Genomic DNA, 19,796 nt, shown 5'->3' on the forward strand with positions numbered 1-19,796 from the left:
AGCTTGATGATGTTGTCCTTGCTGATGGGGTTGGTGCTGTCTGGTGTATGTGTCTTCGGTTCTTCTAATAGTGTAGTCAGTGTTTCTTTGGCCAGGTTGATGTTGCTGGATGTGAACAGGGCTGTTACGTCAAAGGAGACCATTATTTAATCCTCTTCTATCTTGGTGTCTTTGATGGTGTTCAGGAATTCTTGGGTGGAGTGAATGGAGTGGTGGGAGTCTTCTACTAGGTGTTTTAGTCTTTGGTGTAGTTCCTTGGCTAATCTGTCGGTTGGTGTTCCAGGTAGCGACACTGTGGGCCTGAGAGGGGCTCCTGGTTTGTGAATTTTTGGTAGTCCGTAGAAGCGTGGTGTGTTGGATCCATCTGGTTTCATTTTTTGGAAGTCTCTCTTGTTTAATTCTCCAGATTTTTGAAGTTTTTTGAGTAAGGCTGTGATTCGGTTCTCTCGTTGTGGGGTCGGGTCTATCGCCACCTGTTGGTAAGTATCGGTATCTGCAAGCAGTGCATTCGCTTTCTCAACGTCGTCTGTTCGGTTTGAGATGACTGCCAAGCGTCCTTTGTCTGCAGGTCGGGTAACGATGTTTTTATCTTTCTTGAGTCCTTTTAGGGCTTTCCTTTCTTGTGTGTTGAGTGTGTTTTCTTCCTTTTTCCTGCTTAATGTTGGTGCGACTGTCTGTCTGATGGTTTGCTGGGTTTCTTCTGAGAGTTTGTTGTCTTTCAGTGTTGCTTCTAACGCTGCTAAGAAATCTTTCTTGTCCACATCCTGGAAGTTGTAATTTAACCCTCTTACTAAGACGGCTTTTTCAGTGTCTGTTAATGGTCGGTCAGATAAGTTTTTTATCCATGCTTCTATGCTGTCTGTGTTGTTATTTTGTGTGAGTTTGTCTAGTTTATTCTGCAGGTCTAGTTTTTTTGTTTTTTGTGTTTGCCGTTGCCTGATGTCTATGGCTCGTTGTACTGTGTCTGTCCATTCATGGTCTGTCGCGTTAGTGAGTAAAGTTTTTTGGCGCGAAATTTCCCGGTTATATTTACGGAGTCTGTTGTGGGCGTCATTGATCATTTCTCTGAGCATTCTGCGGCCGTTTTGCTCTGCTGTGCTTTTGGCTAGCGGGGTGTTAAGGGGAGGTTTGTATTTGAGACATTTTGGTAGTACCTGTTTCCTTAGGCATTCATGCAGGAAGTACAGCTGTTTGCGGGTGGCACTCTGTCGGATGGCACTGGTTTCCCATCTTCGGGCCAGTTTTAGCGTATTGCACCCATAGGTGCGAGCGAGTTTTGAGAAGATTTGTAGCTCAGGTTGAGGTTCTGGATGTGAGATTGCTCACTGAGCTGGAAGGTTAGTTTTCAGACGTTTCGTCACCATTCTAGGTAACATCATCAGTGAGCCTTTGTCATCACTAAACAAAACAAATTAGAGGAAACCTTCAAGACCATCAATAATACCCTTTACTGGCATAACATTCACAAAAGAGGAGGAAAACAACAGCAAACTGCCATTCCTAGATGTCACGGTCGAGCGAACAGCCAATGGGGAACTTCAAACCAGCGTCTACAGGAAAACAACACATACGGACCAAATACTGAACTACAGGAGCAACCATCCCAACACCCACAAACGAAGCTGCATTAGAACATTATTCCAACGAGCCACCACACACTGCAGCACAAAGGAACTACGCAGAGCAGAGGAAAATCACCTATACAGCGTATTCAAAAAGAATGGGTACCCTATGAACACAGTCCGCCGATTTCTCAGCAATAAACCCAAACAAACAGACAAAACGGGCTCAGAAACCATAAGCACTCTCCCCTACATCAAAGTCATTTCCGAAATGACTGCCAGACTACTCGGACCCCTTGGCATCAGGGTAACCCACAAACCCACCAACACACTAAAACAGCAGCTAATGAACTTAAAAGACCCTATACAGACAACAAGCAAAACGAACGTCATCTACAAAATACCTTGCAAGAACTGTGACAAACACTACATTGGACAAACTGGCAGAAAGCTAGCCACCAGGATACATGAACATCACTAGCCACAAAACGACATGACCCACTATCACTCGTATCCTTACACACAGATGAGGAAGGACACCACTTTGATTGGGACATCACATCCATCCTAGGACAAGCCAAACAGAGACACACACGAGAATTCCTAGAAGCATGGTATTCCAACCGGAACTCCATCAACAAACACATTGATTTGGAGCCCATCTACCACCCTCTGAGAAAAAGAACAGGAAATGACATCACCAACGCAGGAAATGGCATCACCAACCCAAGGAAACCTAACCAGATAAATAGAGAGCGGGACATAACACCAGCGCTTCACCAGAGGCTCACTGATGTTGTTACCTAGAATGGTGACGAAACATCTGAAAACTAACCTTCCAGCTCAGCGAGCAAACTCACATCCACCACATTTTGTTATCTAGGACATTGGATAGTCCACTTTTGGAATAATGCAATCAATTCAGACCTATTTGCAGGAGGAAAAATGTTATTAAATTTGAAAGGGTGCAGAAAAGACGTGCACAGACATTGTCAACATTGGTCGAATGAGCGATAGAAAGAAGCTAAATAGGCCGGGACTATTTTCCCCTGAAGCATCAGAAGCCGACAGGTGACTGTTGGGGAAGCTTACAAAATCATGAGTGGTGTGGATACAGTGAAGAGACAGGTCTTTTCCTCCGGGCGAGTTATCCAAAACGAGAGGGTATAGGCCTAAGGTGAGTTGGGAAAGATTTAAAAGACACCTAAGGGGCAACTTCTCCACACAGTTGCGTGCATGGAATGAGCGGTCAGAGGAAGTGGCGGAGGTGGGTACAATTACAACATTTACGATGGGTATGTGAATAGGAAGGGCTTAGAAGAATATGGGCCAGATGTTGGCAAATGGGACTATACTACTTTAAGATATCTTGTCAGCTTGGACGAGTTGGACAGAATGGTCTGTTTCCATGTTATGCGTCTCAATGACTCCACGAGATCATAACTGGCCTTATTTCGTCATTATTTGCATCCAGCAACAGTCCTGCTTAATAACTGGAACAAGGTTCCAAGGCAGGCTTTCAATTCTGATTACTGCATATACCAGGAGGCTGGGAGATTTCATCACATGAGTTTGTATCTCAAAAGAATGGTTCCCTAGTATAATCAGATATATCAGTATAGATCAGACATATAACGGCAGTTAGATACCCACAATCCTTTGCGGTTCGGAAACCTCTCTATTCACCATATCATTTTAATACAGTCCTCTGCAGAATAAATTCTGCCGCAGTGTTAACTGGGCCGAGTAACTGGCAACTTTACATTGGGGAATAGGATTTTCACATCTTTGTTCACCATTTGGCCCTCTCGGCCTATTCTACCATTCACTGAGGTAATGCTGTTGTGTTCTGAAGAAATCTTTAGTCTCAAAATGTTACCATTGTTTCTCTATCTATAGAAGCTGCCAAATTTGTTGAGTTCCTCCTTTGATTTTATTTCAGATCTACAGCAACTCCAGCATTTTGCTTTCATATGGCTAACTGGCTGTTCTGTCAACTCCACTTTCCTGCCTGTGTCCCCTAACTCTCAACTTCATTGTCAATCAAAAATCTACCCAACTTGCCCTCAAATAATTTAATGACACAGCTTCCATTGCTTTCTGGGAAAGAAAGCTCTACAGACCAACAGTTCTATGAGAGAAAACAAATTATTCTCATCTGCAACTTAAAATGTACATCTCTCATCCTTAAACCTTGTCACTGGTTCTAGATTCCCACAAGAGAAGACATCTGTCCATGGTCCATAAAATCAAATGCCCCTCAGGATCTTACATGTTTCAGTAAAATCACCCCTCAGTCTGCAAAATCTGCATGTGCATAGGCCCAACCTTTTCACCCTTTAACCTTTGGCTTAGCACCTATTGGAGACAGGCGGCAGAAAGGACAGAATTCCATTCCACAGAAAGAGAAGGCAGAAGAGGTACATAGTTGAGGTAATCAGAAAGAATTTGATGGGGTAAGCATAGAGAAGGTGTTTCCAAGTGAGGGATGTAGCACAAGGGCATTAGGACACTAGAGTGTTCTTACAAATGAAGGTGGCACGGTGGCTCAGTGGTTAACATTGCTGCCTCATAGCACCAGGAGCCTGGGGTCAAATCCACTCTTGGGCAACTGTTTGTGTGGATTTTTCACATTCTCCCCATGTCTGGTGGATGCTCTGGTTTCCTCCCTCAGCCCAAAGATATGCAGGCTAGGGGGAATTGACCATTCTAAATTGCCCATAGTGTTCAGGGTTGTGTGGATTAGGTGGGTTATGGGGGCTGCGTCTGGGTGGGATGCTGTGAGAGTTGGTGTGGACTTGCTGGGCTGAAGGGCCTGTTTCCCTACTGTAGGGAGTCTGAGTCTAAGCCATGTCCCCGAGCTACATATAAATGGGCAGAATGAGCAATAGAATCCTATACCTGATGAGAACATGGACATGAAGCACAATGTGACACAAAAAAATTAGTCCTTACCCAATGGTACTTTAAGACGTTTGAGCAGACATTGACCATTCAGCCCATCAAGTCTGCTCTGCCATTCAATGAGATCATGTCTGATCTAATAATCCTCAACTGCCATTGCCCTGTAATTCTCGATTCTCTTACTGATTAAGAATCTGCGTGGCTCAGCTTGGAAAATGAGGAATGACTTAGCCCCTATGGCCCTTTGTGGTAAGGAATGTAGAGAATCACTACATGTTAAGATGGATTTCTCGTCATCTCTCTTATCTCCTTACTCTGATATGGTGCACTCGAGTGTTAAGTCATTCTCACAATGGGAAATACCCTTGCATTATCTACCTTGTCGAATTCCATACAGGAAGTGGTAAAGGAGGCATATGGCATACTCAATTCCCAAACAATAGAGATGTCATGTCTAACAAAGTGTTGAGCTGGAGAAACACAGCAGGCCAGCAGCTTCGGAGAAATAGGAACACTGACCCTTCCGGTCGAGACCCATCTTCACGATGGGAATGGGGAGGGGAGTTTAGAAAGAAATAGGGAGAGGAGGGGAAGGGCTGGGGAAGGTACGTGGGATGGTGATAGATGAGAGCAGGTAGGCAGTGGTGGGAATTGGTCAGTGAGGTGGGAGGAGCAGACAAGCGGGCGAGAAGATGGATAGGATATATCAGATCACGGCGGTGGGGATGAGAGGACTGGTTGGTCACTGGATAAGGCCGGGGGTGGGGGAGAATTTGAAACTGGTAAAGTCCACATTTACGCCATTGGGCTGTAGCATCCTGAGGCGGAGTATGAAGTAAGATAAAAATGTGTAGAGCTGGATGAACACAGCAGGCCAAGCAACATCAGAGGAGCAAGAAGGCTGATGTTTCGGGCCTAGACTCTTTTCATTTCTGAGGAAGAGTCTAGGCCTGAAACATCAGCCTTCTTGCTCCTCTGATGCTGCTTGGCCTGCTGTGTTCATCCAGCTCTACACCTGATTATCTCAGGTTCTCCAGCATCTGCAGTTCCTACTATTGCAGAGTATGTAGTGTTGCACCTCCAGTTTGCGGGTAGTGTCATTGTGGCACTGGAGGAGGGCCCAGGATGGGCATGTCTCCCAAGGAGTGGGAGGGGATGGTAAAGTTTGGCTGTCGTTGTTTTTAGCATACAGAGTGCAGATGCTCTACCAAATGGTCTATGAGTCTCCGCTTGGTCTCACTGATGTACAGGAGGCCCCATGGGGTGCAATGGATACAGTAGGCCAAGTTGACAGATGTGCAGGTGAACCCATATCTGATGTCAAAGCTATGTTTTTTTGCCATGATTAGAGGAAAGGTGTGAAGTGTAGCACTTTCTGCGGGTGCAGGGAAAGGTGCTGATAGTGGTGGGGTTAGTGGGGAGTGTGGAGTGGACAAATGAGTCATGGAGAGAGTGGTCCCGACGAAAGGCAGATATGGGTGGGTAGTAAAATATTTTTTGTGTGGAAATGGATTGTAGGCGGCGGAAGTGGCGGAGAATGATATGCTGATCGAGGAGGCTGGTGGGGTGTTATGTGAGGACAAGGAGGATACTGTCTTTATTTTTGTGTTTTTTTGGGGGCAAGATGAAGTGAGGGCAGAGGCTTTGGAAATGCAAGAGATGCATTTGATGGCATTTTCAATCACCGGAGGGAGGAAGTTACGGTCCTTGACAAAGGAGGACATCTGGGATGTGCGGGAGTGGAACACCCCATCTTGGCAGTGATGAAGGCTTATATTAGGGAGTAGGGATCACAGGAAGGTGAGTGAGAGGAGGTCTAGTCTAGCAGTTATGGGAGTCGCTGAGCTTGAAATAGATGTCGGTCATATCAGAGATAGAACCAGATTTTTCCAGGAAGGAGAGGTGGATACCCAAGAATTTGAGGCTTGGATGAAAGGCGTTAGTAAAGTTGATGAACAGTTCAAGCTCCTCATGAGGTAACACCAATACAGTCACCAATATAGTAGAGGAAGAGGTGAGGGATAGTGCCAGTGTTACAGCAGAAAGGGAATGTCCCACGTATCCTACAAAGAGGCAGACATAAATAGGGCCCACGGGGGTGACCATGGCCACCCCCTTAGACTGTAGTAAGTGGGAGGAGTTGAAGTAGAAGTTGTGAAGGCTAGGGACAAGATCAGTTAAGCAGATGATACAAGGGGAATGTTTGGGGCTGAGGGAGTGCTGCACTGTCAGACCATCAGTGCTGAGTGAACTCTGCTCAGTTAGAGGGTCAGTGCTGAGGGAGCGCCGCACTGTCGGAGGGTCAGTGCTGAGGGAGTGCCGCCCTGTTAGAGGGTCAGTGCTGAGGGAGCGCCGCACTGTCGGAGGGTCAGTGCTGAGGGAGCGCCGCACTGTCGGAGGGTCAGTGCTGAGGGAGAGCCGCGCTGTCGGAGGGTCAGTGCTGAGGGAGAGCCGCACTGTTGGATGGTCAGTGCTGAGGGAGTGCCGCACTGTCGGAGGGTCAGTGCTGAGGGAGCGCCGCACTGCCGGAAGGTCAGTGCTGAGGGAGTGCTGCACTGTTGGAGGGTCAGTGCTGAGGGAGCGCCGTACTGTCGGAGGGTCAGTGCTGAGGGAGTGCCGCACTGTTGGAGGGTCAGTGCTGAGGGAGTGCCGCACTGTCGGAGGGTCAGTGCTGAGGGAGTGGGCACTGTGGGTGGGTCAGTGCTGAGGGAGAGCCGCACTGTTGGAGTGTCAGCTGAGGGAGCGCCGCACTGTTGGAGTGTCAGCTGAGGGAGCGCCGCACTGTCGGAGGGTCAGTGCTGAGGGAGTGCCGCACTGTCGGAGGGTCAGTGCTGAGGGAGCGGACACTGTCGGAGGGTCAGTGCTGAGGGAGCGGACACTGTCAGGGTGTCAGTGCTGAGGGAGCGCCGCACTGTCGGAGGGTCAGTGCTGAGGGAGCGCTGCACTGTTGGAGGGTCAGTGCTGAGGGAGCGCCGCGCTGTCGGAGGGTCAGTGCTGAGGGAGAGCCGCACTGTTGGAGGGTCAGTGTTGAGGGAGCGCCGCACTGTCGGAGGGTCAGTGCTGAGGGAGCGGTCACTGTCGGAGGGTCAGTGCTGAGGGAGCGCCGCACTGTTGGAGGGTCAGTGTTGAGGGAGCGCCGCACTGTCGGAGGGTCAGTGCTGAGGGAGCGGTCACTGTCGGAGGGTCAGTGTTGAGGGAGCGCCGCACTGTCGGAGGGTCAGTGCTGAGGGAGCGGTCACTGTCGGAGGGTCAGTGCTGAGGGAGCGGTCACTGTTGGAGGGTCAGTGCTGAGGGAGCGCCGCACTGTCGGAGGGTCAGTGCTGAGGGAGCACCGCACTGTCGGAGGGTCAGTGCTGAGGGAGCGCCGCACTGTCGGAGGGTCAGTGCTGAGGGAGCGGTCACTGTCGGAGGGTCAGTGTTGAGGGAGCGGGCACTGTCAGAGGGTCAGTGCTGAGGGAGCGGTCACTGTCGGAGGGTCAGTCCTGAGGGTGCACCGCACTGTCGGAGGGTCAGTGCTGAGGGAGTGGGCACTGTCGGAGGGTCAGTCCTGAGGGTGCACCGCACTGTCGGAGGGTCAGTGCTGAGGGAGCGGGCACTGTCAGAGGGTCAGTGCTGAGGGAGCGGGCACTGTCGGAGGGTCAGTGCTGAGGGAGCGCTGCGCTGTCGGAGGGTCAGTGCTGAGGGAGCGCCGCACTGTTGGAGGGTCAGTCCTGAGGGAGCGGGCACTGTCGGAGGGTCAGTGCTGAGGGAGCGCCGCACTGTCGGAGGGCCAGTGCTGAGGGTGCACCGCACTGTCGGAGGGTCAGTGCTGAGAGAGTGCCACAATCTCGGAGGGTCAGTGCTGAGGGTGCTGACCCTGTTCTGAGAAAGGATCACTTAAACTGCCGTCTCTACACAGATGTTGCCAGGCGTTCTGAGTTTCTGCACTCATTTCTTTTGTTGTTGTTTCAGATTTACAGCATCAGCAGTTCTGTGTTTCATTGTTTATTTTCAACTGTGCTGCTGCTGCGGGATCTTTCTGTGCACAAACTGCTGCTGTGCGTCCCACACTTTTACAGTGAGCACACTTCCAAAAAGTGCTGTCTCTGGAGGTTTTTTTGTGATGTTCAATTTGAGGGAAAAAGAGCTCAAATCCAAATTTAACACTCAATCTATGACACTCTTAACTCAGAGCTGAGAAAGGGTCGAGACTAGGAGGTGGAGACAGAGATGGCACAGTGTATGACAGAACCATATAGGGAGAGAGAGGGATGGAAAAGGTTAAATTGACTGAATAGTGAATAACACTCATGAGAACTTACAACAACTTAAACCAATGTTGGTAAACTGTGAGAATAACTTCTGTTGCCATTCCTTCAATGGAACTTCACACTGTTGGTGGCTTCATCTTTTAGATGGTGAATTAAACTGCTCCTTTTGCCCTCTGCGGGGTGTTAAGAGATCCCATGGAAGAGAAGCAGGGAGCAATTCTGCTCAGTGCCTGGAGATTTTCATCATCTCCCTCCAAGAAAACAACATTAAACACGTGAGTTTTTTGAATACAGCTGTTGGGAGATTTGCTGTGAGCAAATTTGCTGCTGTGTTTCTTACATTATATCAATGATTACAGTTCACTAAACAAAGTCCTTCAGAGGCTGAGGAACATATGTGTTGCTCAGTCTCCGTGAACAATGAGGTTTGGTTTTTAACCTAAGAAAGAAGTTTAAACCCCGATTAAACCCCTGAACCGTGACTGACTCTCATGAGGCTGTGCAAGAACTTAAGCCCAGCCATGTGATAATTGATAAGACCATAAGACCATAAAACATAGGAGTGGAAGTAAGGCCATTCGGCCCATCAAGTCCACTCCACCATTTAAATCATGGCTGATGGGCATTTCAACTCCACTTCCCTGCCCTCTGATGGGGGTAACATCTTCTGTTTCCATTTCTCTACAGGTTTCACAGAACATGGTGGTTACTGACCCTAAGAACACAACAAGAGACACAGCTCGAGATGGGGAGACACCAGCTCCCTGGGAATGCCTTTGCTGCACAGTGGGAGGAGATGCTGGATGCCAGGAGACCTCCTCTACCTTCTCAAAGCCGCCCAGCAGAGACAGGGCTGCACGCAGGGGTGAGGATGCAGTATATGCACAGACTGAATTCCCACAAAAGTGAAAGAGAAACAGGGATGGTGTGTTAGGGATGTGTGCAGCCATTATGGCCGAATAATAATGAAGGAAAAATGATGTTGCTCAACGTTGAGATAGCAAGAACAGCAGATGCTGGAGTCAGAGACAACACAGGGTGGAGCTGGAGGAACACAGCTGGCCAGGCAGCATCAGAGAAGCAGGAAAGTTGAAGTTTCTGAAGAAAGATCCCAAACCAAAATGTCAATTTCCCTGCTCCTCTGATGTTGCCTGACCTGCTGCTTTCCTCCAGCTCCACACTGTGTTGGTGAACTTTGTTGATAATTCTGAACATGCTTCCCTAATTCTTTATTTTTTTCATGCGGTCAGAGATTGTACGAAGCTTTTGAATTCCGTATAATTTTATAGATATTATGTGAAATAATTATGATGAAGCTTCACAATATCTGATTATTATTTAGGAATATGGAGGCTTTAGGTTTGGTTTGCATTTCTATACTGTGTGTTAATAAGGGGGAAGATATGCTTTTAGTTTCATTTTGACCATTCTCTGTAAGTGGCTTCATGGTGCTGATGATGTTCTTTTACATACATTTATAAACTTTGAAGTGAACTTTTTAATAGATCAGGAGAAAAAGGATTGACAGCCAATTAAAATCCCTGCTGCTGCTTGGCCACATCATTAGTGACCTTGAAGGAAGGAAATCTGCTGGAACACATACAAGTCCAAAACCCCAGGAACATGAGTGACTCCTAACTGCTGAGCCATTTCAGCAGACAAACCATGCAGCAGTATTGAACTGATAACACATTTCAGATAAGAAACAAAACCAGACAGACCACTGGACATCAATCTGGGCTCTGGAAAACAGAGTGGCAAACTCCTCCTTAACAACATCAAGGAGGCTGTGGCAAATTTTGAAGGGTTACCTCACAACAGACAAACGACAGACTACTTCAGGACAAGATAAAATGTGAGGCTGGATGAACACAGCAGGCCAAGCAGCATCTCAGGAGCACAAAAGCTGACGTTTCGGGCCTAGACCCTTCATCAGAGAGGGGGATGGGAAGAGGGAACTGGAATAAATAGGGAGAGAGGGGGAGGCGGACCGAAGATGGAGAGTAAAGAAGATAGGTGGAGAGAGTATAGGTGGGGAGGTAGGGAGGGGATAGGTCAGTCCAGGGAAGACGGACAGGTCAAGGAGGTGGGATGAGGACTACCTCAGGACAATGTGGGTAAGTTTAGTTTGAGCAAAAAGGGTGAATAACACAGTCACTCGGACTTTTAAAACAACAGGAAGTATAATGGTAAAATGAAAAGAAAGCAGCTGGTTAATGTGTGTGCAGGAGTGTTTAACCACGTCAAGAATTATGAAGGAAGTTAAGAAGAAGGAAAGCTCAGGAGATATTATTTATGGCGATGTTAGAATTCAAAAAGAAGCCATAAAAATTAACATAAGGACACTTTACTTGATGCTTGTTGCATTCCAGATTCCAAAACAGCACAAATGAGTTTGATTTAGTAGACATTATGAAGATCTGGTTGCAGGATGGTAATGTTTGGGAATTAAATATCCAGTGCTATCAGACTATCGGAAGGACGAGCAGGAAGATAAGGGAGGTGGTGTTACTCTGGTATTTTAGGATGACATCAGGGTGGTCTCCAAGCCTCTGCTTGGTTTCCCCGATGTGGAGGAGGCCACATGGGGAACAGTCGATCCAGTATACCACATTAGCAGATGTGCAGGTGAACATCTGCTTGATGTGGAAGGTCGTCTTGGGGACTGGGATGGGGGTGAGGGAGGAGGTGTAGGGGCAGGTGTAGCACTTCCTGTGGTTGCAGGGAAAAGTGCCGGGTGTGGTGGGGCTGGAGGGGAGACAAGGGAGTCACGGAGAGAGTGCGATAGGAAAGAAGATAAGGGTGGGGAGGGAAAAATGTCTTTGGCAGTGGGGTCGGATTGCAGATGGTGTCAGTGCCGGAGAATGGTGCATTGGATCCGGAGGTTGGTGGGGTGGTATGTGAGGATGAGGGGGATTCTGTTTTGGTTGATGTTGCAGGGAGCGGGTGTGAAGGATGAGCTGCAGGAAATGCGAGAAACACAGTCCCGCAACTTCCCCTCCACAGTGGTCGAAAACGCCCTCAACCGTGTTTCTCGCAGATGAACTCGGAAGCAGACAAGCAATCAAAAATTCACAATTTTGCTAAAAGAGATAAAGTGTTAGTGTTACTTCCAGCCATGGGTGAATCTTTAAAATCAATTAGTGGACTTTATCAAATCAAAAGGAGATTGACTGAGGTGAATTATTTGATCAGAACTCCAAATAGAAACAAATCTCACAAGAGTGTGTCATGTAAATATGCTTCTCCTTGATAGGGAAGGAATGCAAAAGGAGAATATGTTATTGATTACAATACAGAGTGAAGAACCAATTTCAGAGGATTCTGAATTGGACATTCTTCAAAGTTAGATTAGACAATAAGGAATTTCTGAATAAAAATTGGATACATTATTGATTTACCTTCCAGAGGAAAATTGAATTGACCTGAAAGAGTTATTACTACCACATGAGGAGAGATGTGGGAAGAAGCTGGGAAGTACTAATCTAATTATGCATAATGGATATATGGGAATGCTGTTCCAATTAAGCAACATCCTTATAGACTTAACCATCAAAAGTTGGCACAGGTTCAAAAAGAGATTGAACGCATGGTCTAAGACAGCATAATCAAAGTGCATTGCAGAGACTGGAGCTCACCTATAGTAATAGTGCCAGAAGTAGATAGTAACCAACCATTATGAGTTGACTATCACAAAGTCAATGCAGTTACAACGTGTGATTCATATCTGATTCCATGTTTGGAAGACTGTATTAAGAAAGTCAGACAAGCAACTTCTTTGTCTAAGTTGGACTTCCTCAGAAGGCAGTGGCAGGTACCTTTATCTGAAAGAGGGATGACAATTTCATCTTTCGTAACTCAAAACGTACTGTATCAATTTAACGTCATGCCATTTGGCGTGAAACATGTGGCCACCACATTTCAAAGTATCAACGATAAATTCATTTCTGGATTACCCAGTTGTGTGGTGTATATTGACAACCTGGTGATTATTAGTCACATATGGAAAGAACATTTGCAGCATTTATTGGATCTATTCCATTGACTTTGGGAGGCAGGCTTGGTGATAAACCTAGCTAGGAGTGACTTTGAGTCATGTTCCTGGGCCATGTGTTTGGACATGGTCCGATAGTCCCATGGATTGTGGAAAAAAAGTTTATTGAGGAGTTCCCAGAAACACTGGTGAGGAGAGCAGTGCTATGATTCCCGGGACTGAGTGGTTTTTGTCGGAAATTTGTACTGAATTTTAGCAGTGTGGTTTCTCCACTGACTGAATTATTGAAGCAGTGCAGAAATTTTCAGTGAACAGCAGACCATTAGAGGGCATTTGACAGCCTGAACACTATGTCAGCCACGACCCCAGGGTTAGCTAATTACACAAAGCCATTCAAAGTGGTCATCATTGTGACTGATGTGTGTCCGTGCTGTACAAGAAGATAGGAAGACCTATTGGGTATTTCTGTAGGAATTTGAATTATCATTAACAAAAATATTCCACAATTGAGAAGGAGACCTTGAGCTCGGTGTTGGCATTACAACATTTCAACATTTATATTGCCTGTAATGTGTCGGACACAATTGTATATCCTGATCATAACCCATTAATGTTTTTGGAGTAAGTTAAGGAGAAAAATTGCAGACTGTTTAGATGGAGCTTATTACTGTAATCATTCAATTTGAAAATGAAGAAAGACAGAGGCTTTCAGTGGCAGGGGTAAACAGACTGAAATAGTAGTGCGTAGTGAATGTTGCATGTTCAGATTCAATGTAATGTCGATGTATTGTAGCGTACTAACAGAGTTAGACTAAAGGTTTTGAAATTAAGAGATGGAGACTTGTGCCGATGTTGACGCTGTAAAAAGGTTATTTTGCCCTGTGTTTTTTTTGAAGAGAGGTGATAAAGACAGAAGAGCTCAAATGGCTACAAGAGACTGGCTAAGCCAACGAAAAGAGCCTTAAGGTCCTGAAGGTTTTAACAATGGAAGGGGAGTGGCCGGTTCTCCTCATTCAGTTTTTCTTTCGTGGTAGCAGTCAAAAGATGTGTCAGTTCAGAAGAGAGGCTGACTTCCTCTTAAATCTCTCTCTGGATGTTGTTCACTCCTGCCTATAAGAATCTCTGTTTGAATTTACCTTTTAGCCAAGTGGTGTGTTCATGGGATGTTACTACATCAGAACAATTAATTAGTTACATTGCTGCATCGGGTTGTTTAAGTTTTCCAATAGTTATGTTACTCTAAATTCCAATCTCTTTTGTTTGTGTTTTAACTGCAGTGTTTAAATAAATTGCAGTTTGCTTAAAGGTGATTGGTTTGACTGTTGTATCACACCTGGAACACCCGCTTCACGTCTGCCTTTAAAATAAGGAAAAGTTAGGGTCTGACCTACCTACTTAAAATATTTTTGAGGGATTTGGCCTAGTCCATAACAGGCCCTTATTCTCAATGTGTACAAGTTAGAACACCACTGGACTCCTCGTGCTACCTCCCACTGGCAGATACTCGACCAGCGGTGCCTCGCTGGGAAGAGCCCATTTTGGTTTTAAACTTTTTGGACACTCTTTCAGCCACTGCCGAAAATATCAACTGTGGACACAAAAAGATCCTGTCTGAGCGAAACTGAAACAGCTGGTGGTAATGGGGGAAACAGAAGGAACATCACACTGCAGATTGAAACCTTTCTAGACCCAGGTGAGAGCAGATCACTGTAGCAGATGGCATATCCCCGGCTTAGGGGGAACAGGGATGTAATGATTGGGACCAGGTGGACCTCATTTATCATGATCCTTGATTGGGGTTATTAATCTGCGTCAATCAGTAAAGCCCTGTGTCACCAATTTAAGCGGGAGATTAGAATCTCCTCAGCTGAGGAGTGACTTTGAGCTGCCTGGCCACAGCCTTTGAGGGAGAAGTTGGTTTGCTTCTGGGCTGTGTTCCCATTTTGGGCTGAGTAAGTCCCCGGTTTCTCCTGTTGCTGCTGCCTGGCCCTACCTGGGTCTCCCACTGCTGCCTGGCCCTGGATTCACTGCTGTCTGGGCTGGTGCCTGTCCATCGTTGTGATGCTGCCTGGGCCTTAGTCCAGATCTTTTGCTGCCTGGGCCTGGACTTCCTACCTCTGCCCCGTGTGTAGGCTGAATATTAGCCCCGTGTGTAGGGCAAACCAGTGATGACGACAAGCAGAAAGCTTTCCAAAAATGTGTTGTGATTATTAGCTGACTGGATAAAAATGACTGCAGGCAAGGATGAATATAAACGTCAGCTGAAAGAACTGCGGGAGATCTGCCATCCAATTGTCAGCACATTGTAGCATGTTGCTGGGGGCATGCCTAATGTGATGTCAGAAGGATTTCCTGGTGCTGCTGCTCCCATTGCAAGTGGGTGCTCTGGGCTAACCATTGAAGGAGTTGCCAAAATAAAATGCACAGTAAGAATCAGTGAGTCTAGAAACTGGATGTTTATTGGCGCATTAAGACATCAGAATGCAAAATGTACACTTTGCTTAAAAATATGACCAGGAGATAAGAATCTCCTCATTTTGAGGTCTGACTCCTGGCTGCCTGGTCACAGCCAATGCTCCAATGAGTACAGAATGACTTGGTGACAGAACCTAGTTCCTGAGCAGTTACTTTGGTAAGTAAGACATTGAGTGGAAAAAGCAGTGGAAGAGTCATTTTGGGAGGGACAGGCAAGAAATTGGAGTTCAGTTCAGAATCGGATCAGCCATGACCTTCCTGATGAATGCATCAGGTTAAAGGGGCTGAATGGCCTGCTCCTGCTCCCTATGTCTGATTAAAGAGAAATGGAAAGTGCTGTAGACATTCAGAAGTCTTGGAGAAAATTAAACTCATAAAGTGTTTGGCCAAAATTGACTCCATTTTAAAAAGGCTGTTAATCATCTCCATGGGGTTGAGACGGTTGATATCAGGACTGGGTTGGAGCTGGGAGCTGATTGTGTGTGTGTGTGTCTCTTCCATTAATAGACAATCCTTCACCACATTCTAAAAAACAGTCGCATTAGCGTGTGTGAGAATGTTCATGGAGTACTGAGGGGGACAGTGACAGATTACTGGAGGGTATTAATAGACTGGGGAAATGAATGCACAGGTTAATTTCTGGGTCATGAGTATTGGGTTGTAAAGAGAGACATGTTAGGAATGAAACATGAACAACAGGTTTAGTTGGGCTGAATGGTCTGTTGCACTGCATTAGATTCACACTAAATCTTTTATGTTTGGAGTCTCTCATCATATCCTTGGTACGTCTCATCAAAGACATTGTCTTCAAGGTGATTGCCTGTGTTCTGAGTCCATTATTAAAGCTGTGTTCCACACAGCACTCTTTTATGTTTGGGATATTGAACTGTTTTATAAAATGGATTGGGAGTCTGTAATTACTAAACCATTTTCAAATGATAAGACTTAAGAATTACTGCCTTAGACCATGAGGATCCAGGAAGGTGAAGCTAATTAGTGTTGGAGAGAACAGTATTAGTTCCCTGGTCTTTTCATCCATTGTCCTGCCCTATAAATCAGCACTGAATGTTTCTACATTGGCTTACCTTTTTGACACTATGTTGAGTAGAAAACTGGCTTCAGTCTTATGTCCAGGATTTCCTTCCATCTGTTGTGATACTTTGTAGAGTTCCATGTGTGTCCTCTAGTTTATTTGCACGACTGTTGCTGTACACAGATACCTAGTCTGGTGGTCGTACACACCACCCAGAGCTAAATACTGGTATTTCTCACCCTCCTCGCTTTCTCCCCCCCCCCCCCCCCCAAACTTGGTCTGGCACAAAATGTGAAAGTCCACACTCCAGATGTTGTGACAGTGTGGGAAGGTTCTTCTGCACAAATTCCATGTCATTACAGTTATCCTTCACATCTGGCAAACCAACCACGAGTCGGAATCTGGTTTTATCAAAAGCGATTGGAAACATGGTCAGTAGCTTTCCACTCCAAGAATCACAGCAATGAGATGCCTCAATTTCGCCATCGGACCCAGCTGCCTGGAGACCTAAAGGATGGAGACTGTTTGCTGAGTATAAACAACATCACACAGGAAGACAAAAGCTGACGTTTCGGGCCTAGACCCTTCATCTGATGAAGCGTCAAGGCCCGAGACGTCAGCTTTTGTGCTCCTGAGATGCTGCTGGGCCTGCTGTTGTTCATCCAGCCTCACATTTTTTTATCTTGGATTCTCCAGTATCTGCAGTTCCCATTATCACTCACACAGGAAGATGCAGAATAAAATTTGATAATGCAAATAGTTACAGCTACTTTACTGTAACCCATCTTCGCATTTCTGGTAAGTGCTGTGCTATAATTATTCAGTAATTCACATCCAGCGCTCAGTGGGAAATAACACATACTGTGCAATGTGACATTAACACAAAACATGGCCTGTTACAACAGCGTCTGATTCTCAATAACCTGGTGATAGTTTCCAGTTCAGTTCTCGAGCAACCTCTATTTCTTACTTTAATATCAGCGATTAAATGTATTGACTGTGTCCACCAATGTTATCAGGTTATCCACACGCATCATCCTCTCTAATCCTGTTTAAGGATCTTACAAAGCGACAAAAACAATAGACTTGCATTTCAGTGATAATGGGAACTGCAGATGCTGGAGAATCCAAGAGAACAAAGTGTGAGGCTGGATGAACACAGCAGGCCAAGCAGCATCTCAGGAGCACAAAAGCTGATGTTTCTGGCCTAGACCCTTCATCAGAAAAGACTTGCATTTCAATAGTGTCCTTCACCACTCCAGAGGATCCCAAAGAATCTCACAGAAATGAAACAATTCTTGATGTTGTCACTGATGTGACACAGCATCCAATATGAGCTCAGCAAGCTCCCACAAACATCAGTGATATCGATGGCTCTCTGATCTCTGAGACATTGATGAAGCAGCTTTGCAGTAAATGTTACAGTGAAACATAACTTGAGTGGACATCCATAGTGAGAGATTGAAAGCGGGCAGTAAGGGATGAAGATTGAAAGTGGGCAGTAAGGGATGAAGATTGAAAGCGGGCAGTAAGGGATGAAGATTGAAAGTGGGCAGTAAGGGATGAAGATTGAAAGTGGGCAGTAAGGGATGAAGATTGAAAGCGGGCAGTAAGGGATGAAGATTGAAAGCGGGCAGTAAGGGATGAAGGGTCCAGGCCTGAAACGTCAGCCTTCCTGATCCTATGATGCTGCTTGGCCTGCTGTGTTCATCCAGCTCCACACCTTGTCTCATAAGTGATTAATGCTTTCTTTGTGTTTTCCAGATAGCAGAGGGATGAGTCTGCATGCGTTCTTGATCCTGGGAATGTGAGTTGGGATATTCATTGCGGCTGTTGGCGTTTGTATCTGCAGGCAGCAAACAGTTAAGAGAAGCTGAGAGGCTTTTTCAAGCTTTGTCAGTGCAACAGAGTCACATGTGCTGTTGAGTCAAGTTGAAATGAATCCTGATAATAGCACTGGTTAGGATCATTTGAGATCAGTCATTACAGCACAGAAGTATACCATTCAGTCCATTGAGCCAGGCTGGCTCTCTCTTTAGAGCAACCCAGTCAGTCCCATTTCCCCATTCTCTCTCTCTTTATTGTTCTGCAAATTTATTTCTCACAAGTGTCCATCCAATTTCCATTTTAAATTATTGAACATCTCCCTTTGCACCCCACTTCATAGGCAGTGAGTTCTAGAAATGGGATATTGCTTCTTAGTGTATGGAGATACACCTCAAATGAGAGCTTCTCCTGTTCCTCTTCATCAAACTGAAACTTCTTCCACGCCTTCTGCTCCTCACAGCTGCTGTGTGACTCCATTAAACCTAAGACTGACCATAGCCAACATGGTCAAATGGCCCTGAACAGAAACATGACTTAGCTCGACTTTGTTATCAGAACTGAATATGCATTCTGACTGAGTGATAACAAAATGTGAAGCTAGATGAACACAGCAGGCCAAGCAGCATCCTAGGAGCACAAAAGCTGACATTTCGGGCCTAGACCCTTCATCAGAAAATAGTCAGCCTTCCTGCTCTTTAGATGCTGCTTGGCCTGCTGTGTTCATCCAGCTCCACACTTTGTTATCTCGGTTTATCCAACATCTGTGGTTCCCATTATCTCTGATACATTCTGAATGATGCATCTTGCTCATGCAGTGAGGAATTCCAAGGAACATGCCAGTTATGAACATTGTTACGTTGATTAACAGAATAGAATAAAATATTCAGGCTGGTCTGCAGATAAACATCAATTAAACTCTGCATTGATTCAAACTTGTTGACTCAAAGATGGTCTCACATTTTCTCAGTTTTCCCACATTGTTTGAAATCTTGGATTAAATGTAGAATGAAAATTTTCAATGCAAACATGTCACATTGTAGTTACAGCCTCCTGCCATTTGTAGTATGTTATGTTCATGCCTCGTTTCTCAGATACAGGAGGAACTATTCCATTTGACTACATTGCTCAGATGGGGGCTTCAGGGGAATTTTTGCACAGTGCTAAAGGTGTTCCTAAGATAATACACATTCAGTGCAGTGCTTCACTCACCCAGTACTGCCCTCTGACAAAGTGGCACACTCTCAGTCCAAACACTGCGATAGTACAGCACTCTCTCAGGAGTGAACCTTAGATAAAGTTTCATACTCCCTCTCTCCCTCTGAAATTTCCTCCAGCTCCTGCACCCCTCCCTATATGTGCAACCTCCTCTAGCCCTTATTCCTTCTCCCCATTGCTGTATTCTCCCCATCCCCCACATATAACCCTCCCTATCAGTGTGGCCATCTCTAGCCCGTACCCCTGTCACTATGTTTGTTACTTCCTCCAGACCAAACAATATTCTGAGGTCTTTTTGTTTTCTCTATTTCTGATGTTGACTATTCTTACTTTCTATTGCTCCCCCAATCCTGGCCATGTCTGGATCTTGAGCGCTGGAGCTCCCTCCCCAAACCTTACAGCCTTAGGAGGATCTCAGAGACTCTCACAGCAGTGACTCACAACAGCATTCAGAACAGAGTGTCCAGGCCTGTAACTTCCCTGTCTTCCCAGCACGGCAACCACAAGAAGGAAGTAGAAACGTTGACAGTTAAGCA

General features: G+C 45.9%; 1 protein-coding gene across 1 annotated transcript in view; it reads left to right on the forward strand.

Moving 5' to 3' along the window:
* The first annotated feature begins 501 nt into the window (after positions 1–501).
* Positions 502–19,796, forward strand: part of LOC125448403 (sialic acid-binding Ig-like lectin 5) — a 55,545-nt gene continuing 36,250 nt past the window's right edge. Inside the window, exons 1-3 of the mRNA XM_048523703.2 lie at positions 502–568; positions 8,861–8,991; positions 9,404–9,581. Coding sequence (XP_048379660.2) covers positions 541–568; positions 8,861–8,991; positions 9,404–9,581 — 337 coding nt within the window. The 5' untranslated portion in view covers positions 502–540. The remainder of the gene's footprint in view (positions 569–8,860; positions 8,992–9,403; positions 9,582–19,796) is intronic.

This window comes from Stegostoma tigrinum, chromosome 41 (genome assembly GCF_030684315.1).
Source record: "Stegostoma tigrinum isolate sSteTig4 chromosome 41, sSteTig4.hap1, whole genome shotgun sequence".
NCBI classification, from domain to species: Eukaryota; Metazoa; Chordata; class Chondrichthyes; order Orectolobiformes; family Stegostomatidae; genus Stegostoma; species Stegostoma tigrinum.